At 43.4% G+C, this 23,357-nt stretch overlaps 1 protein-coding gene across 6 annotated transcripts in view; it reads right to left on the reverse strand.

Moving 5' to 3' along the window:
- The window catches only part of LOC126982682 (beta-1,3-glucan-binding protein-like), a 38,006-nt gene extending 19,312 nt beyond the window's left edge, over positions 1-18,694 (reverse strand). The window contains exons 1-6 of one of the 6 annotated variants that reach the window (XM_050834959.1): positions 18,604-18,694; positions 16,632-16,685; positions 15,533-15,645; positions 14,317-14,391; positions 12,867-13,057; positions 12,425-12,480 (exon numbers count right to left, since the gene is read on the reverse strand). In XM_050834959.1, coding sequence (XP_050690916.1) covers positions 12,425-12,480; positions 12,867-13,057; positions 14,317-14,391; positions 15,533-15,645; positions 16,632-16,685; positions 18,604-18,676 — 562 coding nt within the window. In that variant the 5' untranslated portion in view covers positions 18,677-18,694. The remainder of the gene's footprint in view (positions 1-12,424; positions 12,481-12,866; positions 13,058-14,316; positions 14,392-15,532; positions 15,646-16,631; positions 16,686-18,603) is intronic. The other 5 variants (XM_050834960.1, XM_050834961.1, XM_050834962.1 and 2 more) reach the window with 5 other exon arrangements.
- Between the last annotated feature and the right edge of the window lie 4,663 nt (positions 18,695-23,357).

Consider the following 23,357-nt stretch of genomic DNA (forward strand, 5'->3'; position numbering starts at 1 on the left):
CTCTCTCTCTCTCTCTCTCTCTGTGTGTGTGTGTGTGTGTGTGTGTGTGTGTGTGTGTTTGGTAAGGGAAGATTGAAGCTCAGCTTTCAAGACTCCGCTGTGTTGTTGTTGGCGGCACACTGCTCTTGGGACTATCTCATCTTACACTTATTGTTCCGTTGCGTCAACCGGATCACGGCCGAAGGTTATTACACTAAAATGTTGCATTTCAACGAAGCCATAAGAGCAGGATCCCCGAAGGACTCCTCGAGGGACTCCTTTATGCCGATGTCAGGACTTCCGGTAACGTTGCTGTCCTTCATCTTCCACCTTTGATTAGATAGTTAGTGTAGCTTGTCACAAACAGCCTCGTAAGGACCAGCAGGTCTGCTGTTGTTTGTTCTTTCTTTGTGTTCTTCGTGTTGTCGTCGAAGTCCTGTGTCATCATACTCGTTGGTCCTGGCCTGTACGGAGTCGTACACGCGGAGCAGACGTCATGAGCAGGTCGTGCTGGCCCGCGTTGAAACAGAGCGTAGACCACTGAATGTTTTTCCTCATGCATATTTCAAAGAGCTTTCGTAAAGATTTGGGCTAGTAAAAATAAAGTAAAATTGTGCTACTCTTTATTTTCGCGTCGTAAATAGTAGTAGAATAGTTACATCATAATTAATTATTAATCCTGCATGAATTATATCTTCAGAAACGAAATAAATAAAGCTGTTGGAAGATCTAAAAAGGTAGGCGTTGGCGTTAGCGTTGACCGTGGAAGCGGGTCATTTATAATGAAACACGACGAACATGTGACAGAATGCAAGTCGTGTACTGCTTGCTTACATCTAGAGATCAAGGAAGAGTAACGTGCGTTCTGATGAAGGTGATAGAACTCAACACCGGGCTCGTCAGTCCGTCACCAAGGGAGGGCGGCGGAGACGAGGTGTTGGGGATAGCTGTGGAGGCCTAGCTCACTGGTCCACGCTCTCCATCTTCCACACCTTCACGTAGTCCACCTGCATGGCCGCGCCCTCGCTGATCTTTCCCTCGCCCTGCTCCCAGGTAGGCAGCCAGTTGTCTCGCTGTTAGCAGGAGAGAGCAGCGTTAACAAACTGATTTCCAACAGGCTATTCACAATAATAATTTATCCACGGTGAGAGGACGCAGAGGAAACTTTTATGCAAGGATGGCATTGAAAAACCCGCTCCCCAAAATACCGCCCCCCCCCAAAAAAAAAAAAAAAGTAACCGCTCTAAAAAAAAAACCCGACATTAAGTTTTTTTCTAAAATTGTTACAAGAGAAACTTTAGTATCAAAGCATAATAATAAAGGAGTTTTATATACATTGTCATTACAATTTTGAAACCAATTAAAATCTATGTAAAAAAACAGGTTTTCTTTTAATTTTGAGCTGAAGTTGGGGTCTTCGGTGCCTGTGTTCTGGTTGCTATTTTGATATACACATGGCTGGGAATAACCCTTTTTTTTTTTTTTTTTTTTTTTTCTTTTTTTTTTCAAACCCAACCTATCGGGTTTTCGTTTTTTTGTTTTTTTTCGAATTGTTATTTTTTTCGCTTATTTTTCATATTTACAACTAGATAAGTTAAAATAAGCAATTATAAAGTAATTTTGAGTGAAACAAAAGAACACTTTCTGTACAGCACAAATTAACACAGACCAGCCAGAAACAAGTGTCGGTTTTTCACACAACACTTTAAACCTTTTCTATTATTTTCACTCTAAATTACACTCCATATTCTCTTTCCGGGATATCGGATTTCCCAGACAAAATCTGGGGTTCCACAATTGACGGACACATGCCCAGTTTTGTTTGGTATTTCCTGCCGTATGCCTAACACAGTCCAGGCATCGAAAAATGTCCGGCCATACACCAGATTCTGTCCCCCGGTCAGTGTCCGCAACACCTGCTGTGCAGCATGAGTAGTATATACTGCTTGAGTGCCACAGGCAACTGAGGGGGATAATTGGGTGGGCTGGCCCAGCCCACCCAATTATCCCTCTCCTGCCTTACCCCAGCCCGGCTTGGGTAAGGACAGCGCGTGAGGGCTGCGGCGGTGTGGGGGGTGTAGTGGGTGCGGAAACGCTGTGTAAACAAACCGCTGCTCTACCAACGGCAGGATATTTGAAATGTCAACCATTCCTTAAAGAACTATTGCTAATATCATTGCAAGCAGTCGTCAGTCGCATACATCGTAACTTGAGAACTACCTGTAATAGTTTTGGCACACAGTTTTGAAAACTAAATTGGCAAACGCTGCATCGCCGCTGCCGACACTGCTGCGTCTGTTTACACGGATCAGCTGAGCAGCTGCTTGTAGTCATCATACAGTTTTTATTACCCACTTAATATTTTCATGATCTTATTCTTATAGAAAGAAAAGTTCATTGAAATATTTTACTTTTATAGCACCTGGAGTCGAAAAAGAATCGCGGACACTTGGTGACTGCCGTCGACGGCGTGCCCTTTTTGGACAAGTAATGAAAGTCTTCAATTAACTTCCTTTAGTTATTTTTCTTAAATGTGCTTCTTGAGTGCGCTGAACAGAGTGTGGTAAAGTTCGGGGCACGTACTGAACACTGGATATTGCCTGACCCAGCGTGACAAACGCCCGGGCACAGGCCGCAGACCCCGGACAGTAGTGATTCCTTCCCGGACTTCTCTGGCTCCTGGACACGTTCTTCCCCCTATTAGTCTAGGAAATTAGGGGTCCAGTGTTCTTTGTAATTGCTTCTTTCAACTGATTAACATTTACATATGGTGAGAAAAAAAGTAAAACAATCAAAACCCAATAAAACAAAAAAAAGACCCCCCCCAAAAAAAAAATATATATACTCCCCAAAAATTAGCTGGTTGTTTAAAAAAAAAAGTGTGTCCCCCCCCCCCCCCCTCCCCAGCTTTTGTGCTAAGAATTGCATTGAAAATCCTGTTCTTACGCAGAAAGAAGTTGTCTAAAAAAGGCATCAAATTTCGGTTTATCAGTCAATGAATGAGTTATGCACTGAGGGACGCTTTGATCGCCACCCTGCGATTTCATTACAGGAAGGGACTTCGAATAGGTCTCCATCCAGCCCACCTTCCCTACTAAATTCATACTTACCTACTTAATTCCGGGAGTAAGGAAAGTAAAAGCAAGGCTGTTGCTACTCACTGCGCTCCAGAAGTCGAGTAAGGCCTGGGGAGAGGTGTTTTCCCAAGGTTTGTTGGCGACGATGCCGTCAGGGAAGAAGCCTCCGGTGCCGCCCACAGCTAAGTTCATGATGATGTAGAACTGTACAAAGAAAAATGAAAAAGTGATTATTCAGTAGTAAATGCGTGCGTGTCCTTCAGTTCACAGCACTGCCTGAAGTGTATGTCTAATAATATTAAGTCATGCTATAGTTTTCCGTAGTATCATAATATATGATTTTTGCAGCTCTATAGAACACAAGGCCTTAAGGAGACTTCAAGAGTCTAGGTGGCCTACACATGACAACTCCTGAGAGTGGGTTATTCACCAAACTTCCTTCCCATTCATAAATACATATATAACTTTCATTAAAAATTTCAGTTGTTTTCATCAACTATAGACTTGCTCAGTTGTTCCACTAATCCACCGTCAACAAGTTCTGAACCTGAATTTATCGAACTTTACCTGTGTTCTTACATCTGCATTAATATGGATACTTCATCTTGTTGGAGTATATGTGGAACAATGTGTAGAAGTGGACAACTGGAGGAAATGGCCGGACAGTCAGAGATAAACGAGTAACAAGAAGAGTTAACAATGAAGATGCACAAGACGCGGACAACAGAGAACGCGACGAGAAACACGAACAATTGGATGGCACAGGAGACAAGGACAAGGGTAGACGAAAACATTTCACACGAAAACACATATTAAGTCTGTGCTTGCAGCGCCACATTTTCTGTCTCACCGGAGGAGAGTATGCGACCGTTTGAGCGGTGGCTTGCCACAGATACTCCCCCCCTAGTGACAAGAAAGGAGGAACGAGATCTTCCCTGGTGCGGGGGCGCTGTGGCACAGACGGTGTTGCGTTGGGGTGAGTAGTGTTGCGCGGTGAGTTGCGCTGTGTTGAGTTGAGGTGCACGGTGAGTTGCGCTGAGTTGAAGTGCGTTGAGGTGCGCGGTGAGTTGCACTATGTTGAGTTGAGTTGAGGTGCGCGGTGAGTTACGCTGAGTTGAGTTGCGTTGAGGTGCGCGGTGAGTTGCGCTGAGTTGAGTTGAGATGCGCGGTGAGTTGCGCCGAGTTGCGTTGAGGGGCATTTCGTTGAGTAGAGTTGTGTTGCGCGGTGAGCTGCACGGTGAGAACAACTATGGTGAGTCGAGCTGAGGTGAGTAGCGCAGTGAGAACAGCTACGGTGAGTCGAGCTGAGGTGAGTAGCGCAGTGAGGACAGCTACGGTGAGTCGAGCTGGAGTGATTAGCGCAGTGAGAACAGCTACGGTGAGTCGAGCTGGAGTGAGTAGCGCAGTGAGAACAGCTACGGTGAGTCGAGCTGGAGTGATTAGCGCAGTGAGAACAGCTACGGTGAGTCGAGCTGAGGTGAGTAGCGCAGTGAGGACAGCTACAGTGAGTCGAGCTGGAGTGATTAGCTCAGTGAGAACAGCTACGGTGAGTCGAGCTGGAGTGAGTAGCGCAGTGAGAACAGGTACGGTGAGTCGAGCTGGAGTGAGTAGCGCAGTGAGAACAGGTACGGTGAGTCGAGCTGGAGTGATTAGCGCAGTGAGAACAGCTACGGTGAGTCGAGCTGGAGTGAGTAGCGCAGTGAGAACAGGTACGGTGAGTCGAGCTGAGGGGAGTTGCGTGGTGGCTTGCTGCAATCTAAGTCGCCCTTGTTAATACCATCAACGTTTTATCGTGTTCAGGGGCGTACGCAGGAATTCTCTGATGGGGCAGGGCCAATCATGCTCTAAGTCCTATACATATATACTATTTTAATATTTTCCTTGGTGAACCAGAAGGCGCTAGCACACAGAGGTTCGCAGTATACCTGCAGCACCAGGTGTCTTTAGGTTTTGAAAGATACTAATTCTATTATAACGAATACGAGAGTGTGAACGGGATTATAACAGATTTCCAAGCCCTTCTTGTCCCCCCTCCCGGACGCCCAAGATCGTGTCATGTTTCTAGTAAATGCTTCGAGAATGTTTATCTTAACACGCAAAAGATAAAGACTGGAAAATGTTCTGTTAAGTCAGAAAATATTAAGTAAAGTATCGTTTCACAAGAGTATACTTGATGGTAGTGACGGAGACCAGCTTCGTGAATGTAAAGCAAGAATAGGGAAGATTTGTAACATCACGAAGTCTCCCTTAAAAAAAAAAGAAGAAGAAGAAGAAAATCCACATCCTACCTTCTGGTCGAAGGGCGCCATCTTCTCTCCTGCGGCCCACGGGTTGTCGTAGATGTTGCTGTCCATGCCTGAGAAGTCCCAGAAGCTGGTGCCGGGGTCGACGGTCATCTGCAGCACGTCGTCCAAATAGACCCTGACGGAGGGAAAGACAATAATTTCTTTGCACAGTTTCAAGTCCTTCCTTCCTCCCCCTTTCCTGCCGATTGCTCAGCACAATCTCAACTTCTCTTGTAACCAAAGAAGGCCCTCCAAAGCCTCCTCTCTACAGTGTATCCTGGAACGGTTGTTGCTTCCACATCTTTACCTTCTGTTTTCTGTCGCTTTGCCTCTCCTGTCTTTTCTCCTGGCCGCTGACCCCTCCTTGAGCCCTCTTAGTCCGTGCCTCAAGTGTTTCCTTGGTTTTGCTCCGAAGCCTCGTGCATCCTCTGACTGTAGTGACCCGCCCGACGCAGAAAGCCACCCAAAACCTCACTTGGCCGTGGGATACCCTATTGACCGAATGGGTAGAGCGCTGACCTCCCATCTATAGTCTATCGAATTTAACTTGAGCCGCGCTACTGCCACATCACTCCCCTCAGAGGAGCTCATACCCCCACACACACACCTCTCTTATTTACGTTATATATAGTATATTTTGCTTGGCTGTGCAGGACGCGAGAGTGACACCTGCGTAAGTCTTCCATGGTGACGGAAGGGTGAATGGTGCAGTCTGGCGCCTGTTGCCAAGGTCCCTCAGCCGGCAACGCCGCATGAGCCACGTTGCCAAGTGAAATGGAAGGTTTACAGAGTCGTTGCCTTTCCCTGAAATCCGAAGCCAATCATAACACCATGCAGTCGTATTATGAATATATATCTATATCTATATCTATCTATCTATCTATCTATCTATCTATCTATCTATCTATCTATCTATCTATATATATATATATATATATATATATATATATATATATATATATATATATATATATATATATATATATATATATATATATATATGTATTCCATAAATAGATAACGTACAGACTAATAGTAAGACGGATCGCCATGCGCAGGTCATCGCTAGACCTGTAATCAATGGGGGGTTCCCCGGGCCAAACCACAGGGCTCAAGTTAGAGTCGATAGACTATAGTTCGTCGCGGTTCGATATCCGGCTAACTTTGCCTTCCTGGGGTCTCTTTATCCTGGTCGCTGGCCCTCCCCTTGCCCTCGTGTTCCTTGCTTCTAAGGCTTTCTCATGTTTCCTTTTATTTCCTTTGTTTTTTCTTTCCTTTGTCCTGCTCCTCTACCCCGTACGTCCTCGTCCTCATCTTTTTTTTCTTCTTTTATTTGATGCCCGCTGCCCTTTATCTTGTTGTGTGTGTGTGTGTGTGTGTGTGTGTGTGTGTGTGTGTGTGTGTGTGTGTGTGTGTGTGTGCGCGCGCGCGTGTGTGTGACTTACTTGATGTCATTGCTGGTCCAGTCTACGCGCCAGACGTGGAAGGCATCAGCAAAGGAGCCGTCGGTGTTGCTGGAAATAGATACAGTTTTATGACCCTGGTGGTAGTTTGAACCGTCTTTTCTACCGTGAATGTGAAAAAACTCATGAAAACTTGATTCATCTCCGTGTCGGCCTTTGGAAATAGTTGATATGAGAGGCGGAGGTGCCTAAAAATACCGACCTACAAGCTCCCTAAAGCGCCGCACAGGGCAGCCACTTACTAGACGGAAGCGGTCATTTCGTAGAAGTTGAGAGGCCAGAAGGGTCCCCAGTGCAGGGTGGAGCCGGCCGCGAGGTTGCTCAGGTCCCCGAACTCATCATTGCCTGCATGGGACACACCGGGGAGTTAGCAAGTAGTGATGGGCTGAGGGAGACTATATTGTGTGCACGTCAATCAAAGACGGGTGAAGTGTCTCGCAAAAACGTTTGGGAACTAAGTGAAAGGGACGATGGCAAGGCAATATATATATATATATATATATATATATATATATATATATATATATATATATATATATATATAAATATATATATATATATATATATATATATATATATATATATATATACACACACACACACACAAGTGTGCATGTTGCTGATGGGTGAAACATGATGTCTGGAACCAAGCACAAGGAATGATGACGAGGCCAACTGTATAGAAGTGTGCAAGGTAATGATGGGTGAAACGTGATGCATACACGTCTGGGAGCTAAGAGAAAGGGACGATGATGAGGCAGACTATATAGAAGTGTTGGCGTTAATGTTGGGTGCCTCGTGATGCATACACGTCTGGGAATTAAGAGAAAGGGACGATGATGAGGCAGACTATATAGAAGTGTTGGCGTTAATGTTGGGTGCCTCGTGATGCATACACGTCTGGGAATTAAGAGAAAGGGACGATGATGAGGCAGACTATATAGAAGTGTTAGCGTTAATGTTGGGTGCCTCGTGATGCATACACGTCTGGGAATTAAGAGAAAGGGACGATGATGAGGCAGACTATATAGAAGTGTTGGCATTAATGTTGGGTGAAACGTGATGCAAAAACGTCTGGGAATTAAGAGAAAGGAATGCTATTTTGCCTCAATATTGATCACGGACTAAGGAGGCTTGAGATATTTGTTGAGGGGCGGGGACATATTAGAGCCAGTTAGTGAAATGTGTTCGGAAGAATATGTTTCGTGTATTGTTTGCTTGACCTGAGTGCTCTATTTCAAAAGCACTGACATTCTCTCTCTCTCTCTCTCTCTCTCTCTCTCTCTCTCTCTCTCTCTCTCTCTCTCTCTCTCTCTCTCTCTCTCTCTCTCTCTCTCTCTCTCTCTCTCTCTTTTTTACGTGGATGTATAGTGTGTTACACTAGGATATTACAAGAGGCCACACACTCTCATGCTCTCCAATTCTGACTGGCCAAGTGGCAGGCAATCACCGCGCTGAAAAAGTTAAGTTTGCTTGGCCCAGGAAGCTCGCTCTGCGGTCACTGCCTCGCAGTGCTCTGGGACGCATGAAAAAAATATCTGCACCTCAGTATCACCATGAAACACTAACTTAATTAATGCAATATCGTTATTGAACATGTACTGCCCTTAAACTGTCAAAGATTATGATGCAAAAAGAATAGCCAAAAGTACGCTTAACATGGATTTTTACCGTTTAAAAAATATATCTCCTTTCATCACGTGTTATCTACGAGGAAAAATAATTAGTCGTCTTGTGTTACAGAATGAATGTTATAGACAATGACTCAAGGATGGCAATGCTACTAAGGAAACACAGGTAGGCCTTGTAGTACTGCAGATAATATTGGAAAACTAAGAACCTAGCACAGAGTAGCGACGCCAGCGCCCTAGGCGGAAGCAAACTGACGGGTTCTACACGGTGATTGGCTGCCACAGAGCCAATCAAAATGAAGTGAAGTGGTGTGGCCGCCTGTAATGTCTTATTGAAACAGACTATAGTTGTCGTCACCGGAAAACAACTATGAATACACGGAAAAAAAAGTCATATTTAACCCAAAAACCAGTACTCAGTGTATCCTAAATAGGAAAATTATTATTATTATTATTATTATTATTATTATTATTATTATTATTATTATTATTATTATTATTATTATTATTATTATTATTATTATTATTATTGTTATTGTTATTATTATTATTATTATTATTATTATTATTATTATTATTATTATTATTATTAGCTACTATTATCATTATTATTATTTTTTTATCATTATTATTATTGCCATCCTCATTTGCATCACCATCGTTATTATCATTTAGGTCATCAAAGGTATCCTGCACTCACCCCTGGACTCCAGAATGTCGATCTCTCCTTATGTATATATATATATATATATATATATATATGTGTGTGTGTGTGTGTGTGTATATGTATATATATATATATATATATATATATATATATATATATATATATATATAGTTATATATATATATATATATATATATATATATATATATATATATATATATATATATATATATATATATATATATATATATATATATATATATATATATATATATATATATATATATATATATATATATATATATATATATATATATATATATATATATATATATATATATATATATATATATATATATATATATATATATATATATATATATATATATATATATATATATATATATATATATATATATATATATATATATATATATATATATATATATATATATATATATATATATATATATATATATATATATATATTACAGAAAAGGAGACGGTTGAAGGGCGTGAAAAAAAAAGAGAAAACAATAATGAAAAAAAAAGCCCGCTACTTACTGCTCCTGAATATAGTACAGAGGAGTGGCCAAATAAAGAGGTCAATTTCGGGAGGAGAGGTGTCTTGATACCCTCCTCCTGAAAGAGTTCAAGTCGTAGGCAGGAGGAAATACAGATAAAGGAAAATTGTTCCAGAGTTTACCAGCGTGAGGGATGAAAGAGTGAAGATGCAGGTTAACTCTTGTATAAGGGGTTTGGACGGTATAGGGATGAGCTTGATTAGAAAGTCGTGTGAGGCGAGGCCGCGGGAGGGGGGGAGGCTTGCAGTTAGAAAGTTCAGAAGAGCAGTTAGCGTGAAAATATCGATAGAAGATAGAAAGAGAGGCAACATTGCGACTGAATTTAAGAGGTAGAAGGCTATCAGTAAGAGGAGAGCTGATGAGACGAAGAACCGTAGACTCCACTCTGTCCAACAGAGCTATGTGAGTGGAGCCCCCCCAGACGTGAGATGCATACTCCATACGAGGGCGGACAAGGCCTCTGTATATGGACAGCAACTGTGCGGAGAAGAAATGGCGGAGACGATGCAGAACGCCCAACCTCGAGGAAGCTGATATAGTGAGAGTGGAAATGTAAAGTTTCCAGTTAAGATTTTGAGTTATGGATAGACCGAGGATATTTAATGTTGAAGAAGGTGACAGCTGAGTGTTGTCGAAGAATAGGGGATAGGTAATTGGAAAATTGTGTCGAGTTGATAAGTGGAGAAATTGAGTTTTTAAGGCATTGAAGGACACAAGATTCCTTCTACCCCAATCGGAAATGATAACAAGGTCTGAGGTTAAGAGTTCTGCAGCCTCCAGTCTGGAGTCGTGTACTTCCTGTTGGGATGGTCTTCTACTGAAAGAATTTGAATAATGCAGAGTGGAATCGTCGGCGTAAGAGTGGACAGGACAGTTTGTTATGGAAAGAAGATCATTGATGAATAACAGGAAGAGAGTGGGTGATAGGACAGAGCCCTGTGGAACACCACTGTTAATAGGCGTAGGGGAAGAACAGTGACCGTCTACCACAGCAGAGATAGAACACCCGGAAAGGAAACTGGAGATAAAGGAACAGAGAGAGGGATAGAATCCGAAAGAGGGCAGTTTAGAAAGTAAAGACTTGTGCCAGACTCTATCGAAGGCTTTCGATATGTCTAATGCAACAAAGAAAGTTTCACCGAAACGGCTAAGAGAGGATGACCACGACTCAGTTAAGAGAGAAAAAAAGATCGCCTGTTGAACGCCTCTTACGGAACCCATACTGGCGATCAGATAGAAGGTTAGAAGTGGAAAGGTGCTTTTGAATCTTCCGGTTAAGGATTGATTCAAAAGCTTTAGATAGACAGGAAAGTAAAGCTTTAGGGCGGTAGTTTGAGGGATTGGAACGGTCACCCTTCTTAGGCACAGGCTGTATGAAGGCATACTTCCAGCAGGAAGGAAAGGTAGATGTTGATAGGCAGAGACGAAATAGTTTGACCAGGCAGGGTGTCAGCACGGAGGCACAGTTTTTAAGGACAATAGGAGGAACTTCATCACATATCACTCCATCACATATATTATATAAATATATATATATATATATATATATATATATATATATATATATATATATATATATATATATATATATATATATATATATATATATATATATATATATATATATATATATATATATATATATATATATATATATATGCTTTTTATTGATAGTAAAGGGAAGGTAAAGCACCATGGTCTGATTCTACAGCTCGTTGATCTAAACAGTCCTCATATCAAACGATCGTAAAGGGAGAGTAAAACCTGACTTATAGAATAGAGAGTTTGGCCAACTTAATATATATATATATATATATATATATATATATATATATATATATATATATATATATATATATATATATATATATATATATATATATAATTGTTCTGAATATGTATATATGATTAAAATGATACTTATATAACTGTTGTATGATTTTACGTAAAAAATGCATTTTTTGCAATTAATGAGAAAAAAACACGTACATTAACATGTTCCGATTGAACAATATTTTTTTTATTGATATTGTTTGTGAATAGCTTTCAAATGGCACCAATATATAGACTGTATGACTTGCCCTTCAAAAGTTGTAACATTTTTTGTAAAAAATTAAATACATATACATGTATTGGCGAATAGCGCATTGACAGGAGAACGATGCTTGGACGGGTGATTTTTGAAATCAGCGGCCAAAATTAAATAAGATTAGGCCATGTCCACACTTGCATCAAGCTTGGTGGAGCGAATGTCCCATAAAAACCCTACTAATCAGTGTCAATTTGAATTTCGCGCGGCTTTTTTGGCAACGAGATTGTGCCTGTCATTAAGTTGGCCAAACTCCTCTATTCTATGAGTCAGGTTTTACTCTCCCTTTACGATCGTTAGATATGAGGGACTGTTTAGATCAACCAGCTGTAGAGTCAGACCATGGTGCCTTACCTTCCCTTTACTATCAATTAGCAAGCAAATTTAGAGGAGTTCTGTGCTACAATCGACGAAGATCACGGCAATTAACCTGTCCATGACGAGATGGTCGTTGTTTTATTTAGCTTTTCAGTGAATATTGATGTATGTAAAAATGCTTGATGAAAGTCAGTGTGGCAAGCCGAGAGTAAATTAGGCTAGAGGACGTTTTCATTATAACTACTCACCCAGCCACAAATAGTCGACTATTATTATTGCCACCACCACCACCACCGCTACTACTACTACTACTACTATTATTACTACTCACCCGGCCACAGCCAGTCTCCGCGGGGCATCTTCGCACGAACCTCGATGCGGCCGTACCTGTAATGGTCGTTGGTCAGTTAGAGAGAGAGAGAGAGAGAGAGAGAGAGAGAGAGAGAGAGAGAGAGAGAGAGAGAGAGAGAGAGAGAATGAACAGGTAGACAGTTTTGTTTAAATTAACTTAGTATAACATATGACAGCGAATTTGATAGTTTTATTATTATTATTATTATTATTATTATTATTATTATTATTATTATTATTATTATTATTATTATTATTATTATTATTATTATTATTGTTACAATTATGGCTGTTATTATTCATCTATTTACTCCTATGCCCAGGTCCTGTTTTTCGCACGCTAGTCTGTGAGGTTGGAGCAAACATATTATCGCATAGTGACGCCTGTCAGTGTAAAATGAAAGAGAGAATAAGTCATTCACTTGAAGGCAAAGTTTTCGAGACTCCTTAGCCTGGCGCTGAAGACAGGAGGAAGGATGTCGACGGAGTTGCCGGTGCGTTTACACCCGTTGTATTGGTTGCTGGTGCACACGTCCCCCTGGCCGTTCATGCCCCACAGGTCGAGTTCTCCGCTGCTCAGGAACTCCTCGTCCTTCCAGTCCGACATGAGTTGCTGCGGGGCGAGACGCGGGGATGGCGGATGAATGCGTGTGCTCAGGGCGTGGGAACAAAAGTGATTTGGGAGGATGGAGTCAGGGAGGGGTAAAAGGCAGGGAAAGCGAAGCGATCCCCAAAAGCTGGGCTGGGTTTAAGGGGTGCTGTGATCCCCTTGAAAGAAGCTTTAGGAAATTTGCCAGTTGAAGGGAAATTGTGAAAGCATATGGTCTGGGTATAAGAGCATATGCCAGGTTCAAATGTGGGCGAAAACATGAACCTTTTGTTATACAAGATAGAATGGGAGTAAAATTTTGTCATACAAGATAGCATGGGAGTAAAATAAACGGAGAGAGCTTGCTGCGTTCAAGACTGGCCCAATCCTGGAAAAGAGCTCTCAAAAATACGTATTATAAGCCGTGTGCCTCCCACCAATTAGTGTTCAGTTATCTATATGCTGACGTGTCGACCCACTGAATAGTCTATCGTGACCTAGTTATACCTTTTCCTGCACCTCCACTTCTTTCCTCTCCCTCCATCCCTAGTTCCAACATCTTTTTATTTTACCCGCACCATATCAACCTGACACATCATTGTATTGTAGGGACTCTCTTTCTTTCATTAAATACGACATTTCAGTGTCAGGAAACACATGAGATGTTGATCCAGTCTGGAAAGGGAAAACATAAATTTCTGACGCCAAGGATTGAATCTGCGAGTAGCATGACGGAAGCCACAGCGGCACCATTTAGCTAAGAAGGCGACCCACTAGGCAAGTGGGCCTTTAGGGAATTTCCCCAATCAGGCGGGTCACTACGTTGCTTTACCCTCCAATTCAGATTAATCTATGTGTGCTTACTTAATAAGTTACTCGTCTTACTTTTTTACTCCTTTGAAAGACTGGGCCTTTTATTTTCCTGTTGCTTACACAGGGGAAACTCAGCAATAGCAGGAGATGATCTCACCGCTGCCACCAGTGTATTGCGGGAACTCAGTAAAGCACCACGTAACGGTGTCACGAAATACACGAAAAATTGATCTTGCTCAGAAAGAGGCAAGTATAAATATTCGATTTGTGGGACGGAACCTGCGGCCAGTCAGACGTCAAGCCGCCGCTTTACCATTTATTTGAACAAGTGTTAAAGTGTCTAAGTGGGTTTTTAGTGTCATTCCGCATCTGACGGGCTACTACAGCACTACACCATTGGCTCTATCCAGGTTCTTCTTTATACTACAGCGCTACACCATAGACTGTCCCCAGGTTCTTCTCTTACCCACCGGCTTGATGAAGAGCGTGGAGTCGCGGGCGTAGCTCACACTCCTGTTGTTGAGGTACGCCTGGAACTCGAAGTTCTGTCGAGAGAAAAGGTCAAGAATGTTAATTTGTAAAAGAAAGAATTGAAGGAAAAGGAAAAAAAGGAGGAGCAGGAACAATAAGTCGAGGAGGAGGAGGAGGAGGAGGAAACATGGAAACATGGACTAGCAGGCAGCAGAAAGCCTGTTGGCTCATTACTAGGCTGCCTGCGTTCAGTGATTTAATCAATCCGTTTGCCATAGCAGTGGCTTGCAGGGAAAGATTAAAGCACTTGTGTATCTACTCTTGGGCACGCTCAGTTCACTCTCGATGCAGCAAAGTGGCGATCAATGCGTTTCTTGAAGGAGTTGATGGTCTCTGCGCTAACCACTTCTGCAGGAAGGCTGTTCCAGTGGCGAACAACTCTATTCGAGAAATAACTCCTGCCGATGTCGGTATTGCATCGCTTTGCTTGAATTGTTTTTCCGTTGTTTCTTGTTCTCAGGTTAGTTTGTAGCGTGAAGAGTTTGGAGTGATCAACGTTGCTGAGCTTGTTCAGGTACTTAAAGACTTGTATCATGTCTCCCCGCAGTCGTCTCTTTTCCAACATGAAGAGGTTGAGTCGCTCGAGTCGCTCTTCATAGGGTTTCGTCCTCAGTGATGGTATCATCTTCGTGGCGCGGCGCTGTACTCTCTCAAGTAATTCAATGTCTTTCCTGTAATTAGGAGACCAGAATTGCACGGCGTATTCCAGGTGGGGCCTTACCAGCGAATTATACAAGGATAACATAACTCCCGGCGTCTTGTATTCGAAGTTCCTCGCTATGAACCCAAGCATTGTATTGGCTTTCTTACAGGCGGACTTGCAGTGTTTTGTTTGTTTCAAGTCACTGCTGATGGTGACCCCGAGGTCTCTTTCCTCTTGCACTACATGTAGTGATTTGCCACCCAGGAGGAGGAGGAGGGGGTATAGCAAATAATGGAACGAGAGAGGGGGAAGAGGTCTCAGATGTTTAAGTAGGTTGATAAGTAGATATGTAGGTTGAGAGAGAGAGAGAGAGAGAGAGAGAGAGAGAGAGAGAGAGAGAGAGAGAGAGAGAGAGAGAGAGAGAGAGAGAGAGAGTCTTGCATTTTGTTACTTAATTAAATGAAAAGCAAATATGATCCAGTTCACCAGTAAGAACGGAAGGCATGGCTCACCCCGCCTCCCCCCATGGTGATCTCGTGCTCCCAGATGTTGTGGTCCAGGAAGTCGAACTCGTCGTTGAAGATGAGGCACGGGAAGGCAGTGCACTCGCTCGGGTCAAGCACGTCTGTAAGGCCGAGGGGAGCAGACGTTGGGTGGGCGAAGGGGTCACAGAGGAAAGGGGGCGAAGACGAGTAGAAAGTGGGAGGCAGGAAGTTGAAAGAGGCGTTAGTGGAAGGAATGTAAATAAATTACATAGATTCTCAAACCACACAAGCCCTATGGTCCAAACTAGGTTCTCTGTGCTTAACCCTAAGTGAATTTATATTAATCAGATGGCAACAAAACCTTGCACTTCTAGTTTAGTAAATATTTAGTTGAAGGAAGTGTCGGTCGAACTTGTGGACTCAATCGTGTTGCATTGGACCACTTAAAGTGAGAGCTTATTGTATACTCGCACTACAACGTTGGTGAAGAAAAATTGGGTACTGTCTGAATTTACTTGTTTACATTTAAATTTTGTGCCATTATTTCTCGTTCGCAAAGTGCCATCGATTATAAACAGTTTTGATTTGTCCACATTCGTAAATCCATTAAGGATTTTAAAACATTCGATCAGCTTTCCTCGAAGGCGACGTTCCTCAAAAGAGAACATGTTAAGAGTTGAGAATCTTTCGTCGTACGGTTTGTTGCGCAAGAAAGGGGGAACTTTTGTTGCCCGACGTTGAACACGTTCTAATTTAGCAATATCCTTTGCATAGTGGGGAGACCAAACTTACCAAGTGGGGTCTGACTAAGAGAGAGAGAGAGAGAGAGAGAGAGAGAGAGAGAGAGAGAGAGAGAGAGAGAGATGTGAACGAGTGGACAGTTTATTCAAGAAAGATATTATATGGATTGGAGGTTTTAGTCAAGAAATAAGAAGAGAAATGGCCACGTGAGGATTCTGGTCTATCATGAAGAGGTGAATGAGAGTGTAGAAAGGGAATGGCCACTTAAGTATGTTAGTTTGTTATGGAAGAGGTGAATGAGCGAGTGTACGAGAAATATGAAGGGAAATGGTCAATTAAGTAGTTTTGTTTAGTGGGGAAGAATTGAGTGATCGATTGGACTTACCGGCAGCCAGGGCCCCAGCGGCAAGCGTCAACAGCCACAGCATCTTCATCTTGTCTGGCGGGGAGAGGGAGAAGAATCGTTGGTTAATAAGTGAGGGGATCTTTCCATTTGTCCTTTTTACGGGCAGATATGACCTCGACCCTTACTTGATACCGAATTAGTTTTTCTACGACACCATTTTGATAACTTTTTTTATAAGGAGTGAAAAGTGTCTATTTCCTATACAATTACGGATGGCAATGTGTGTGCTGATGATAAAAAATAAAAGTATACAGCAAAAAACTTTCAAGGGAATGATTTATTGAGCTGCAAGGATTGACGTTTATTGTAGTGGTTATTTATCAGCTTAGTGACGACCAGGGGGCAAAGCATGGCGTCAGCGATGGAGCACTACGACACTAATGAGGGGCGGCTGAGGTCCAGTTAAGGGCTATCACACTGGGCTATTTTTCCTCCAACCTCCGATTAATCGGCGGTACCGCCCACCTCCAGCACTTTTTCCGCCGACTGTTGGAGCAAATTTGCAGCCCGCAACTTTCGGGAAGGAACCGATTTGCTGGAGGAAAATTCGAAGTCAACTGACATTGTGTAAATTGTTGAGAAAACAAAATAGTTTGCCATAGTGGTTTTATTTCTTGCATAACTTGCAGTAGAATAAGGATAATGAAGAAGAAAAAATAAACGAAAACAAAACTTTATAATAGAACAACATACGTTGTCAGTTGACCGTAAACAACCCCAAACTGTTCTCTGCTTGCTAACCACTGCCGCCTCCATACACGCCTCTTTTTCTTGGCCTTAAGCTCATTGCAGTGAAGAAGTAACAGTGCTTCGGCAACAGTTCTTCTCGAATGGAAGCCCGTCGTTCTGAAGAGGTCGGCCATTGTGGCTGGAGCTGGAGATAAACGTTAACAAACGTGTGTGCTAGGAGGTGTCTGCGGTACCGGCTGAAATCGGAGGTTGGAGGTAGGATGTCGGAGGAAAAATAGCCCAGTGGGATACCCCTTGACCCGGCGGTTCAGGTGGCCTCAAAGTTACGTAACCCTTGCTTCTCCGTCCTGCCACATGTACTAACTGCAAGCTTCCGCGTCAAGACCTATAAGTTATCTTGGCATTCAGCCACAAACTTGAAGGATAGGTCATGGATATGATAATTTTTGGAGTAGTGCTAATAGACCCTATTGGCAAAACACGCAGCGCCGCACTCCGCCACCTGGAGAACTGTCCGAGTCTCTAAGAGGTGCTACTTCTAGTGAACTCGGTCGTCTTTCTATTTCGGGATTTTATTTTCTTGCATCTGTATCATAATTTAATTTGATGTTAAATGGGTATTATAATTATGTGAAGATACTGTTATTTTGACTTGTGGTCTTAAAATAAGTGATTTACATACACGGTGCTGCGGGAGGCTACACCGAACTGTAGAACACATGGTTGGTAAACAAAGCGTAAGGCGTCGCCAGCGAGGGGCCTCAAGCGGCTCTGAGGGGAGCTAATAGCCAATACGGTCTATTGGATAGAAAGATTTAATTTTGAAAACTTGTTATTTGACTTACAGTTGACAAACTATTGTCATAAAAGGACAATAGTTGACAATTAACTATTCCATATAAAGAGCATATTTAGGGAAACTTTTGGGAAAACTGTGATAGCAAGACTCAGTGATGCTGAACGGATAGTAAAGACAAAGAAATACGAAGGGAGGCATGGGAGAAAATACCCCGTGCCCTGAGGGCGGACCATGAATGCCTCGAGCAAGTACCGAAAGTGATTGGGAGGTGGTCTGGCCCACATCATGAGTGTTTTTTTTTTTTCTCTCCACAGCGATAAGAAAAAAGAAAAAAAACTGGCCCGTATGGTGATGATATATACTGTTGAATACACTATTTAGGTATCTGCATACGCACCAATAGTGCAATCTCAAAAGGTTGCCAACAAGTATACTCAACAACTGTACACTTAGTAATCTTACCTGTACAGCGGAGTTCGTTGTACTGAAGGTGAAGGCGGCGATGGCGGTTTATATAGCGGCCGCCCAGATCCATGCAAAAATGACTGTAATGATACCTGTCTGTCGGGAGGGGGGAGGGGGGGGGGAGATGCGGAGAAGATGGGCAAGAGGGTGGCGGGAAGGAGAAGGAAAAGGAGTAGGAGGAGGGGGAGGAATTTGGTGAGTGGAAGGGAAGGCAGAGAAGGGTGTGGCAATGGGCAGGGGCAGGAAGTAGGGGGGGGGGGTGAGGGGGTCGCGGGGTAAATGGAAAGGGGATGGGGGTTCAGTGACTGGTGGTGGAGAGGGGGAAGATGTGGAAGGGTAGGGTGCGGCCTGGGGTGGGCGGGCAGCTGCATTGCTCCCTCTCCCTCGCAAGTGGCTGTTCCCACATGACGTGCGCCAGCCACATGCTTGAGCCAGCGCCGGCGACTTGCTTGCTCATTTTTACGTTTTGTTTTTGTTATTATTGACGTTGTTGTTGCTGTTGTTGCTACTGCTTCTGTTTCGTGACTGCTGCTGTTACTTGATTCTCAGTGGTGGGCACGGTTCCGCTAATTAGTGAAGCTAGCTTTTTCGTTAGTTGATTAGCGTTTTCGCTAACTTTGGAAACAGATAGCGGAGCAATAAGCTTCCGCTAAATGTAGTTCCTCTTGTCCGTTGTGGAGAGACGCAGCACCAGTTGAACGACATGGCGCATTAATTCCAGAGCTTCCACTTTCGGGTAAATTACGCCTCAAAGTAGGGCAATTAGACTCTTTTAACTTGGCATTTAATAACAAGGAGTTCAATATTTTCTACCTGACATTTTTTTTTTTTTTTTTTTTTTTTTTTTACAGCAAAGGAGACAGTCCAAGGGCACAAAAAAAGTAAACATCAACAAAAAAAGCCCGCTACTCGCTGCTCCTAAAAAGAATCCAAAGAGGCGGCCGAAAGATAGGTCAGCTTCGGGAGGAGAGGTGTCCTGATACCCTCCTCTTGAAAGAGTTCAAGTCGTAGGCAGGAGGAAATACAGATGAAGGAAGATTGTTCCAGAGTTTACCAGCGTGAGGGATGAAAGAGTGAAGATGCTGGTTAACTCTTGCATAAGGGGTTTGGACAGTATAGGGATGAGCATGAGTAGAAAGTCGAGTGCAGCGGGGCCGCGGGAGGGGGGGAGGCATGCAGTTAGCAAGTTCAGAAGAGCAGTCAGCGTGGAAATATCGATAGAAGATAGAAAGAGAGGCAACATTGCGGCGGAATTTAAGAGGTAGAAGACTATCAGTATGAGGAGGAGAGCTGATGAGACGAAGAGCCTTAGCCTCCACTCTGTCCAGAAGAGCTGTGTGAGTGGAGCCCCCCCACACATGAGATGCATACTCCATACGAGGGCGGACAAGGCCCCTGTATATGGACAGCAACTGTGCAGGGGAGAAGAACTGGCGGAGACGGTACAGAACGCCCAGCCTCGAGGAAGCTGATTTAGTAAGAGATGAGATATGAAGTTTCCAGTTGAGATTTTGAGTTAAAGATAGACCGAGGATGTTTAATGTTGAGGAAGGTGATAGCTGGGTGTTGTCAAAGAATAGGGGATAGTTGTTTGGAAGATTGTGTCGAGTGGATAGGTGGAGAAACTGTGTTTTGAGGCGTTGAAGGACACCAGGTTCTTCTTGCCCCAATCGGAAATAATAGTAAGGTCTGAGGCTAAGCGTTCTGCAGCCTCCAGCCTTGAGTCGTTAAGTTCCTGAAGGGTGGGTCTTCTATTAAAAGAAGTTGAATAATGCAGAGTGGAATCATCGGCGTAGGAATGGATAGGACAGTTCGTTTTGGAAAGAAGATCATCAATGAACAACAGAAAAAGAGTGGGAGATAGGACAGAACCCTGTGGGACACCACTGTTAATAGATTTAGGGGAAGAACAGTGACCGTCTACCACGGCAGAAATAGAACGGTCAGAAAGGAAACTGGAGATAAAGGTACAGAGAGAAGGATAGAAACCGTAGGAGGGTAGTTTAGAAAGCAAAGATTTGTGCCAGACCCTATCAAAAGCTTTTGATATGTCCAGCGCAATAGCAAAAGTTTCACCGAAACGGCTAAGAGGATGACCAAGAGTCAGTTAAGAAGCCTAGGAGATCACCAGTAGAACGCCCCTTGCGGAACCCATACTGGCGATCAGATAGAAGGTCAGAAGTGGAAAGGTGCTTTTGAATCTTCCGGTTAAGGATTGATTCCAAAGCTTTAGATAGACAAGAAAGTAAAGCAATAGGACGGTAGTTTGAGGGATTGGAGCGGTCACCCTTCTTAGGTACAGGCTGTATGAAGGCATACTTCCAGCAAGAAGGAAAGGTAGATGTTGACAGGCAGAGGCGAAAGAGTTTGACCAGGCAGGGTGACAGCACGGAGGCACAGTTTTTAAGGACAATAGGAGGCACTCCATCAGGTCCATAAGCTTTCTGAGGATTGAGGCCAGAGAGGGCATAGAAAACATAATTTTGAAGAATCTTTATAACAGGCATAAAGGAGTCAGAGGGGGGATGAGTAGGAGGAATATGCCCAGAATCGTCCAGAGTGGAGTTTTTAGAAAAAGTTTGAGAGAAGAGTTCAGCCTTAGTGATAGATGAGACGGCAGTGTTGCCGTCAGGACTGAGGAGTGGAGGGAAAGATGAAGAAGTGAAGTTGGAGGAGATGTTTTTGGCTAGATGCCAGAAGTCACGGGAAGAGTTAGAGAAAGCAAGGTTTTGGCATTTTCTATTAATGAAAGAATTTTTGGTTAGTCGGAGAATAGATTTGGCACGATTTCGGGCAGAAATGTAAAGTTCATAATTAGCATTAGTTTGAAGGCTCTGGTACCTTTTGTGAGCTACCTCTCTATCATTGACAGCACGAGAACAAGCGTGATTAAACCAAGGCTTTTTAGCGTGAGGAGTAGATAAAGAACGAGGAATGTATGCCTCCATTCCAGAGACAATCACCTCTGTGATGCGCTGAGCACACACAGAGGGGTCTCTATCCTGGAAGCAATAATCATTCCACGGGAAATCGGAAAAGTACATCCTCAGGTCGTCCCACCGAACTGAGGCAAAATGCCAGAAGCATCGCCTCTTCGGTGGGTCCAGAGGGTGTACAGGAGCGATAGGACAGGATGCAGAAATAAGATTGTGATCGGAGGAGCCCAACGGAGAGAACAGTTTGACAGAATAAGCAGAAGGGTTTGAGGTAAGGAAGAGGTCTAGAATGTTGGGCCGATCTCCAAGACGGTCGGGAATACGTGTAGGGTTGCTGGACCAACTGCTCTAGGTCGTTGAGGATAGCAAAGTTGTAGGCTTGTTCACCAGGATGGTCAGTGAAAGAGGATGAAAGCCAAAGCTGGTGGTGAACATTGAAATCTCCTAGGATGGAGATTTCAGCGAAGGGAGAGTGGGTCAAGATGTGACATGAAAAGTTGAAAAAATCGTATATTTGCGAGAAATGTAAGAATAAGCTGGAGGCTTCGTTCTCTTCTGTTCTTGTTGTTGCTTGTTGGGCTCTTTGTTCAGTTCAGCTGCGACGTTGTCACCGTGTAATCGCGTTCATTATTGTCGCCTTGTTTATCGTTTTCGACGTCATGGAAGGGAAGAAGTTTTTGTTCCGCCTGAGGATGCTGACCCTGTTAAGGAGCCGGCAGCAGCTTTAGGTGAGGCGGAGGACACACAAGCTGACGGCCAGGAGTCTCAGAAGTTCCAGAACTCGAAGTACTTTGTCCTTAAGTCAAGAGATATGTCAAACGTCAATGTCTTGCACTTTCGGTGCGTCATGTACCACCCCAAGGAGACCATCATTAACGGTCACTAGGTCTGTTTTTAAGGGTTTTAGAGCGAAAATGGTGTCCCACAGGACTCTGTCCTATCCCCCACTCTCTTCCTGTTATTCATCAATGATCTTTCCATTAAAAACTGTCATGTCTACTCATACGCTGACAATTCCACTCTGCATTATTCAACTTCTTTCAATAGAAGATTCACAACTGGAATTACAAGACTCCAGACTGAAAGCTGCATAACGCTTAACCTCAGACATTGCTATTATTTCCGATTGGAATAAAAGGAATCTTGTGTCTTTCAATGCCTTAAAAAAACTCAAATTCTCCACCTATCAACTCGACACAATCTTCCAAACACCTATCCCCTATTCTTCGACAACACTCAGCTGTCACCTTCTGCTATACTAAACATTCTCGATCTATCCTTAACTCAAAATCTCAACTGGAAACCTCACATCTCTCTTACTAAATCAGCTTCCTCGAGGTTGGGCATTCTGTATCGTCTCCGCCAGTTCTTCTCCCCCGCACAGTTGCTTTCCATATATAGGGCCGTATCTGCCCTCGTATGGAGTATGCATCTCACGCGTGGGGGCGCTCCACTCACACAGCTCTCTTAAGCCCCGTTCACACTGTGCCGACTCTGAGCCAAGACAACCCAGCGACTTTTCCATTTGACAAGTTGGTTCCCACGCTCCAAGAAAGGGGGGGGGGGGGGGTTGGTTATTGGGGTCTTGGTGTCTTGCCGACTGTCTGGGACATTCGGCCAACTAGTTGCCAGTATGTCGTGCTAACCCTCACGACTCCAGACTCCCGTCACGACGTCGGCGCAGCATTCGGCAACAGTCTCAAGATCTCTTTCAAGACATGCCCGAGCCTTTCACATCAACACCCAAGACCTCGTGTACCCTAGAGTCGTGGGTAGTCGTGGCCCAGAATCGGCACAGTGTGAACGGGGCTTAAG

This window comes from Eriocheir sinensis, chromosome 51 (genome assembly GCF_024679095.1).
Source record: "Eriocheir sinensis breed Jianghai 21 chromosome 51, ASM2467909v1, whole genome shotgun sequence".
In the NCBI taxonomy this organism is placed as follows: Eukaryota; Metazoa; Arthropoda; class Malacostraca; order Decapoda; family Varunidae; genus Eriocheir; species Eriocheir sinensis.